At 41.3% G+C, this 9,035-nt stretch overlaps 1 protein-coding gene across 1 annotated transcript; it reads right to left on the bottom strand.

Annotated features, from left to right (window-relative positions):
* Positions 1 to 4,348: 4,348 nt before the first annotated feature.
* Positions 4,349 to 9,035, bottom strand: LOC133655331 (uncharacterized). The gene is made up of 2 exons (XM_062055369.1): positions 8,834 to 9,035; positions 4,349 to 8,602 (listed from the first exon to the last, which is right to left on the bottom strand). The coding sequence occupies exon 2, from the start codon at positions 8,433 to 8,435 to the stop codon at positions 4,938 to 4,940; it is 3,498 nt and encodes a 1,165-aa protein (XP_061911353.1). The 5' UTR covers positions 8,436 to 8,602; positions 8,834 to 9,035; the 3' UTR covers positions 4,349 to 4,937.

The raw sequence follows: 9,035 nt of genomic DNA, 5'->3' as shown, positions 1-9,035 counted from the left end.
TCGATTAATCGGTTAATTATATATTTTTTTTTTCGATTAATCTATAGATTATTTTTCCTTTTACCGATTATTTTTTTATTCAAAATGAAGATGAAAAAATAAATGTAGGCCAGTTTTTTCAAAAGGCATGGCTTTTATTTACAAAAAAAAGAAGTATGGCCACTCATTCAACATTGACAACAACATGACTAAATATTCTGTAACAATGTAAACATTTAAAACTTTTAACATTTAACAAAATTAAAAGTAGCTTATTTGCTTTTTAATGTGCAAATATAAAAGTCAACATCCAGTGCAAATCTTAATATTCTGCAATAGTATGAGCATTTTAAAAGTAAAAGTATTGCTTATTTTGCTTTAAAATGTGCAAAAATAAAGATAAACATCCAATACAAAAAAGTGCAAAACGAAATATTCGGTAACAACAGTGTAAACATTTCAACAAAAGTGAAAGTATTGCTTATTTGCTAAAATGTGCAAAAATAAAGATAAACATCCAATACTAAAAAGTGCCAATCTAAATATTCTGGAGCACTGTAAACATTAAGTATTGCTTTTAAAATGTGCAAAATAAACATCCAGTCCAACACAGTACAAAATAACCAATTCTACTCATTCCAGTGAGTGTCTAACAGTTGTAATGAACAAGGGTTAGCATGTCTACATGCTCTGGTTCTTTTCATGTTTACAATATTCCCAGCAGCTGAAAATAGGCGCTCAGAAGGGGTCGATGTGGCTGGAAACGAGAGGTAATTAGCCTTCACCTCAAGCCAGGACTGCGAGTGAGCTGAGCTGCAGTTTAAGTTTCTAGAAGGTCAACGGGCTCAGTGATGTTACTAGTAGTTGACTGGGAGGTGTTTATTATCATTTGGGGAAAGTCCGCTGCCTGATGCTCACCTGCTAAACACCTATCTGCTCCACGCTGAAGCGCTGACTACATGCGCTCTGAATACACACTGCTGATTGGCTGATATTGCTTTGTGTGTACCAATCAGATGGTTGTGTGGGTGGGACAATGCTGCGTGCTGAGACAGAGGCAGTAGGAGCAAAGCAGCTTGTTAAAACTTTAGCTTTAGCTTAGAAACTCGTTCGGTACACCCCCGTACCGAACCGAAAGCCCCGTACCGAAACGGTTCAATACAAAACACGTACCGTTACACCCCTAGCAGATACAAATGACACATTCATGTTTTTGTGTAATGATGACAACGTATGCTCGCGCGGACGATTGAATAGTTGGTTTTCTTTTCAAATGTTCGTTCATAGCCGTTGTGCTGCTATGATAGGCCATTTCCGCTCGACACAGTGTGCATACAACAACATTATTAGGCCGTTTATTGAAATACTCCCACACTTTTGACGACTTTTGGCGTGATTTTTCCCCCTCGCTCGCACCGCTCGCATCGTCTGCTTTGATCGTCTGCTTTGCGCTTCGCCATGACGGTAGTGTGACGTAAATATGCGACGCGTCGACGCACAAAAACGGCGTCGACGTATTTACGTAACCGATGACTTCGACTACGTCGACGCGTCGTTTCAGCCTTAATCTACACCTGGCATCCACTGTAATGATATGACGTACAGGAGCATATCTCGTCGATACTACTATGATTACATCGATATTTTTTAGCATCACAAAATCTTCTTCCGTTTTGTTTTTAAATTTATATTATGTTTATAAACTCAGGAAATATGTCCCTGTACACATGAGGACTTTGAATATGACCAATGTATGATCCTGTAACTACTTGGTATCGGATCGATACCTAAATGTGTGGTATCATCCAAAACTAATGTAAAGTATCAAACAAGAGAAGAATAAGTGATTATTACATTTTAACAGAAGTGTAGATAGAACATGTTGAAACAGAAAATAATCAGATATTAACAGTAAACGAACAAGTAGATTAATAATCAATTTGTACAGTTTGTCCCTCACAATGTTGACAAAATAATAGAATATAAATGACACAATATGTTACTGCATACGTCAGCAGACTAATTAGGAGTGTTTGTTTGTTTACTTACTACTAAAAGACAAGTTGTCTAGTATGTTCACTATTTTATTTAAGGACTAAATTGCAATAATAAACATGTTTAATGTACCCTAAGATTTTTTGTTAAAATAAAGCCATTAATGCAATTTTTTGTGGTCCCCTTTATTTAGAAAATAATTGAAAAGTATCAGAATACATTTTGGTACCGGTACCAAAATATTGGTATTGGGACAACACCAGTGCGAGGAAGCTCTTTGATATTTTTATAATTTTTTTATTATGTAATAACGAGGGCTGCCTAACAATTTAAATATTTCATCGCGATTAACCGCAGTTTGTTCCTAATTAACTCAAAATTAATCGTGATTAATCGTGGATGTAATTTTCGTCATTAATAAGTATGTGGTAATCTGAAATTTCCTTGCTCATTTCTGTTGTCTGCACACCATGTTCACTCTCTCTCTCGTCCACAGAATGGAGTGCAGCTGGCGCAAGGCAGCAGCACACACCTGACATTGATTAGAAGCAGTCTATTTAACCTGGCTGCTGACGGCCTGTGAGCGCCAGAACTTTGTCACTGCTTGCTTCAGACGCATTGGTATTTAGACTCACCAGTGGACTCACTAGTTCGTCTTGTGCATCTTCTCAGGTTTGCCTGTATTATTCCTGGCCTTGTCTAGCGCCTTTATTTTGTACTTTTGTATTTAGGTTTTTTCAGTATTACTTCTTTCTTGAAGTATTTCTCCTAGCCTTGTCTAGCGCTTTTGGTTTTTGTAAGTAATTTATATTAGTAGTTTTTTACATGGTGTGTTTTTGTGTGCTTGCCACCATCGCCTTTGTTTTTGCCATTGTGTGCTATACCTCTTGAATAAAGAGAGACTATTGATAGCACGCTAAACGTCTCTGCATCCTTGGGTTCCACCACGCCAGATCGTTACAAAGTATACCCTAGACAGATAATTTTGTAGTTTTTATTACCATGACTGAACAATTGGTTTGTTTTAATGAAATGTATTTTAAACATGATGCTTTTGACCTGCAGTGTGTTGGTGTCTTGCCAAATTTTGTATTTTGTAGGAAAACAGAATGTGTATTCTTGCTGTAGGAGCACTTGCATTCAGAGGAGGAGCTACACTTTCATGCATTAATAACACAGCATGTGGATTGTTACGATCAGTCAAAGATGTTTATTGATGTAATCTGTGATATTTCTACCTGGATAAATATTATGTATATTACATGTTGTACGAGTTAATGGTCTTCATATCTCTGCATGACAATTTTTATAATCTTCTCTATTTATTAATAAAATGTAATATTCAGTCTACTAAACATTCTGTAATTGAGGACTATCAACCAGAACCATACTTGCCAACCCTCCCGTTTTTAGCGGGAGACTCCCGGTATTCAGCGCCTCTCCCGATAACCTCCCGGCAGAAATTTTCTCCCGACAATCTCCCGGTATTCAGCCCCCCACGCCTCCTCCAGCTCAATGCGGACCTGAGTGGGGACAGCCTGTTCTCACGTCCGCTTTCCCACAATATAAACAGCTTGCCTGCCCAATGACGTCATAACATCTACGACTTTTAGAGAGTAGAGTGCACAACTGCGCACACAACAAGGAGACGAAGCAGAAGAACGAGGAAGTTACAGACATGGCGACGCCGTCGACGAGCAAGATGAAGAAATACGCTTGCCAGTTCCAAAACGAATGGAAACAAGAAATTCAGTTCATCCAGGACAGTTCGAAGGGGAAGGGGTATGTATGTTGCCTGTACATTTTGTAGAACAGACTTCTCCATTGAACACGGTGGCCGAAATGATATACTCATTCATGAACGGAGAAGTTAAACAGGACAATGCTGCCATCTACTGGATAGCCTCCGGAACACTGAAATTCAAGTATTTATTTTATTTATATGTATAATAAAATAAATATATATATATATATATATATATATATATATATATATATATATAGCTAGAATTCACTGAAAGTCAAGTATTTCATATGAAATACTTGAGTGAATTCTAGCTGTAAATATACTCTCCTCTTAACCACGCCCTTAACCACGCCCCCTGTCCCAACCACGCCCCCCACACACACACACACACCTCCCGATATCGGAGGTCTCAAGGTTGGCAAGTATGACCAGAACACATTATAAAATAATATACACTTGATTTCAATCTGCCAGAAAACATTTATCCAGGTAGATATATCACAGATTACATTACAAAACATCTTTGACAAAGCATGATCGTAATTTTAGTGTTCTCGTGAGACGTGTAGAAACGCCACTCAAAACCAAGCCAAACCGGAGTCAATGAAGAGAACGTCCTTGTAAGCTTGACCATTTACTTTTGACAATTCTTCATAGACAAGATGGTGAAAAACTAAAAAGAACAAAGAGACACAAACACACTTATTGTCTCTGTACATATTTGTCAACAATGACATATGAAAATGTAACTATAATGTCCCAAAATGTCCAGCAGAGGGAGACTCCCGTCTGTCTGAATGACTTGAACACATTGTATCTAGTTCGACAATTATATTTAACATATCGGCACTATTACACTTTTTAACGTGTCTGACATGTTGTTAACTTATTAAAGACAATTTACGGCATTGCTTCTTCGCCGCTTTGTGTAGGATGGCAACAGAAAGAACCACAGAAGACCGCAACATGTATGACTTGCTTTCGAACGAAGTCGACCAACCGGAAGTAATTTAGCGGAAGTGACATCATCTAACTGCTGTTTACCGATTATAGCATATACAATAAATATAAACAACTTTAGCTCCAAATTAAAGCCTTGCAGTCAATAATACGGAAAATATTATCAAGTAATTATGTAAAGAATATTAACAATTGACTTTAGGACAACACACTCCCCGCCTGGCCTATGTGAGGCCACTAAGATCACCAAACAACTCTAATCTTTGGGCAGGAGTAAAACAACTTCTGTTACTGGTCTCAGAAATGTTTTTGGGGTTCCTTGGTCTGTAGTCTTCACTTCGACCTTCCTGACCAAATTGTCGATCCTGGGGAACGTGGCGGTGACCATGGCCATAGGCCAGTAGTTACGAGCAGCTTGCTTGTCCTTGAGGAGAACCAGATCTTCTTCTTGAAGATTTCGCTGTGACATATTCCATTTCTGTCTCTGTTGCAAAGAAGGAAGGTACTTCCTTCTCCATCGGCTCCAAAACTGGTTTGCAAATGCTTGCACTTGCTTCCATTGTTTGGTGTAAAGGTCCTTCTCTGTGAATTCTCCAGGTGGAGGTGGAGGAGGACCAAGTACATATTCTCGCTCCTCTGGAAGTTCTGGTCTCTGCACATCCTTTTGCTTCCCTCTCTGCCTTAAAGGTGTTTTGCTTCTGTACTTCAGCAGGGGGTCAGAAAGCAAGAACTCTGGCTCTAGAAGGTTCCTTCTGATGTGATCCTGAAGGGCCACTGAGATGATCACCAACTTGCTGCTTACTTTACAATCCTTTGCTTTATAGAATTTACGGCGCAGGCGTTTGTCTTTTGGGCAGACGTTTCTCCGAATATTCCTGCACCACTTCCGTACAATGTAGCCTCGCCAGAAAGCCTGGATTCTGGTGGCACACTGGTTGCGAAAGAGGCGCGCAGCATCGTGGATCACACACGTTTCGTACTGCTCCCTCCTGCACATCGGGCAGCACTTTCTCCCAGAGAACCTCTCGAAGGCCTGCAGACATGCTTTGTGGAAGACGAGGGAGCAGGACAGCAGCACCTGAGGCTGAAGGCAGAAAGCCTCTCTGCATATTGAACAAGGCTGCTCGGACTCCCGCTGCTGGAGTGACCTGGTCTTCACCCGCGTCCACTGGTCCTCACTCGGACTGCCCGCAGGCGGGGCCACCAAGCCCATCCTCTGAGCCAAAGTTGGAGGAGGTGGAGCGACACAATTGTTGGATCCATCTCTGTAGGTGTGAATGTCCATGATCTTTAGAAAGAGGAGGTCATCCATTGATGGAGCGGGTTTGTTGTCATGATCAGTTTGGTTGAAAACTGTTGATCCCAGCATTCTTTCTTGTGATTTGCAGGACTGGTTGAAGGTTTGTTGCTTCTTAACACACATGACGCTGGTGCAGGGTTGAAAGATGGAATGACGTCCATTTTCCCATACGTTTGTATTCATTGAATTAATTGTTGGTTTGTGTGTATTGCCTAAACACACTTCTCCCATCACCACCCAGCCTAAATCCAGACGTTGTGCAAAAGGAGCGTTGTGTGGTCCATTTACTTGCTGTCTGACCTTGTGTGCCCTGATTACATCTCTTCCAAGGAGCAGGAGTATTTGGGCATCTGGGTCCAATTCAGAGATGTGTTTGGCAATGTGATGGAGATGGGGTTGATGCAAAACTGCAGTTAGTGTTGGGATCTCATTCCGATTATTTGGAATCTCTTGACACTCGAGGAGTGTTGGAAGTGAGATGAGAACTTTACCGTCTAGGGACTCAATCTGGAAACCCTCAGCCTCCCTGCCGTGTGCTTCTACAAGGCCAGAACAAGTTCTGAGATGATAGGGGATTGGTTTGCTGTCCACATTGAACATTTTAAACAATTCTGGTCTTGCCAATGATCGATTACTTTGGTCATCCAGAATTACATAGGCTTTGATGGCCTTGTCCTTGAAGTCTTTATGGTACATTTTAGTAAGGCATATTTTTGAGCATGAGCGCCCCCACTGACCTTGACCGCAAACATCTGTACAGCTTGTGCTAACATCAGGCATGTTATACTGTTCTTCTCCCTCCCCGCCATTCTCTTTCAGATGTGGAGGAGCCTTGGCCATTTGAGGGGATGGACCAGGATGCATTGCTGCCTCGTGATGAGTGCTTCCACATTCATAACACCTCACAGAAGACTGGCAGTGTTTGGCGAGATGTGAAACTGAGGAACAACATTTAAAACACATCCCTTTTTCCTTCAAAAAGGCCTTTCTATCATCCAGGGATTTGTTTCGGAATGTCCTGCATCTCTTAAGGGGGTGTGGTTTGTTGTGTAGAGGACAACATTCATTGGGTTCACTATTGGTTGTTAAAATGTCTGTTTTGTGCACTGAGATGGGTCTGTTGGGGTTAAAACTTTTTGCAATGTGTTTGTCAGGGTTAGCAGTTGTATTGTATTGGTGGGTGAAACTGGGGTCGTTTCGTTTCTTTGCCTCGTTGCACACAAAAACACAGAAGTAGTGGAAGGGAGGGAAGCAACTGTTATTATGTTCTTTGTACAAAAACCCAGAAGACGTCCATTTTTCCTGAAGGCTATAAGGAAGCTTGTCCACAATCGGCCTAATTCCTCGTGACGTATCCAGATAGGACAAGCCGGTGACATAGCCGTCCTCCTTGAAACCTTGAATTTCCATGAGCAAATCTCCCAGTTCACGTAGCTTAGCGTTGTCTTTATTAGAAATTTTGGGGAAATTGTCCAGCCGATCAAATAGTGATTTTTCAATTATTTCAGGAGCAGCATAACAGTCACGCAGTCTCTCCCATGCTTTGTGTAGAGCCAGTTCTGGATGGTTTACATACATTGAGCGGATGCGTCTCACATGTTCTCCAGACTCCTTACCAAGCCACTTTGTCATGAGGTCTAGTTCTTGGGTTGTTGTGAGGTGAGCACCGCTGACCGCTGTAGTGAATGACGACTCCCACGCGCGATAATCTTCTGGTTTATCTGCGAAGTAGTACAGTCCTGAGGTGATGAGATCTCGTGTTGCCAAATAGTGGGCCAACGGTTCAACTGAAGACGGCATGCTGGCTTGTGGAAACTGTCGGGGAACATAGGGCGGAGCATGTATGTTTGAGCCAGGTTGTCTTTTTTCTTCAAAGTTTGTTGTAGCTTTAACTGGCTTATTTAAGTTTGGTGTGGAAAAGTGGGATTCTTTATCGCTCTTAAAGTTTATTTTATTAGGACTGGGTTGCATATATGGAGTATTTTCATCCAGATGCCAGGTGTTGATGGTAGATTGTGTTAACGGACACGGTTGCTTATTTATTGCTGGACACAAGGCAGCTGGTGATGCCAACAGCTGTTGAAGGTCGATCTGTGATTGAACGTATTCACTGGTGCGTTCAATTTTTGCCTTTTCAGATTCAGTTTTCCTGTCATCGCCTGTGGATTGTGCTGCCGTAGCCCACTCCCATACTTGAGCTTCCGCCTCAGCTGCGTCTGCTTCTCGTTGTAATGTAAGCACTTCTAATTCGGTGCTTATTCTCGTTGTTTCTAATTGATTATGAGCGTCTCTGGAGGCCTTTTCCAGTTTTAGCTTAGCTTCTTCCATTTTTAGCTTAGCTTCTTGGCTTGCGTATGACGCTCGCACTTTGGCGGCTTCTGCTTTAGCTCTAACAAGAGCTGCGCTTGCTGTGGATACTGACGTTTTGCTGCTTCCACTGTGACTTGTCGCCATGTTGATACCGTAGGGCAGCCGGAACGTGCCTTTTTCACTTTAGTGTTCTCGTGAGACGTGTAGAAACGCCACTCAACACCAAGCCAAACCGGAGTCAATGAAGAGAACGTCGTTGTAAGCTTGACCATTTACTTTTGACAATTCTTCATAGACAAGATGGTGAAAAACTAAAAAGAACAAAGAGACACAAACACACTTATTGTCTCTGTACATATTTGTCAACAATGACATATGAAAATGTAACTATAATGTCCCAAAATGTCCAGCAGAGGGAGACTCCCGTCTGTCTGAATGACTTGAACACATTGTATCTAGTTCGACAATTATATTTAACATATCGGCACTATTACACTTTTTAACGTGTCTGACATGTTGTTAACTTATTAAAGACAACTTACGGCATTGCTTCTTCGCCGCTTTGTGTAGGATGGCAACAGAAAGAACCACAGAAGACCGCAACATGTATGACTTGCTTTCGAACGAAGTCGACCAACCGGAAGTAATTTAGCGGAAGTGACATCATCTAACTGCTGTTTACCGATTATAGCATATACAATAAATATAAACAACTTTAGCTCCAAATTAAAGCCTTGCAGTCAA

Source organism: Entelurus aequoreus, linkage group LG01, assembly GCF_033978785.1.
Source record: "Entelurus aequoreus isolate RoL-2023_Sb linkage group LG01, RoL_Eaeq_v1.1, whole genome shotgun sequence".
NCBI lineage: Eukaryota > Metazoa > Chordata > Actinopteri > Syngnathiformes > Syngnathidae > Entelurus > Entelurus aequoreus.
This window is presented reverse-complemented; position numbering and strand designations above follow the sequence as displayed.

Excerpts from the sequence above, each read along its gene's own strand:
- LOC133655331 (XM_062055369.1), bottom strand. The coding sequence starts at position 8,435 with ATGGCGACAAGTCACAGTGGAAGCAGCAAAACGTCAGTATCCACAGCA.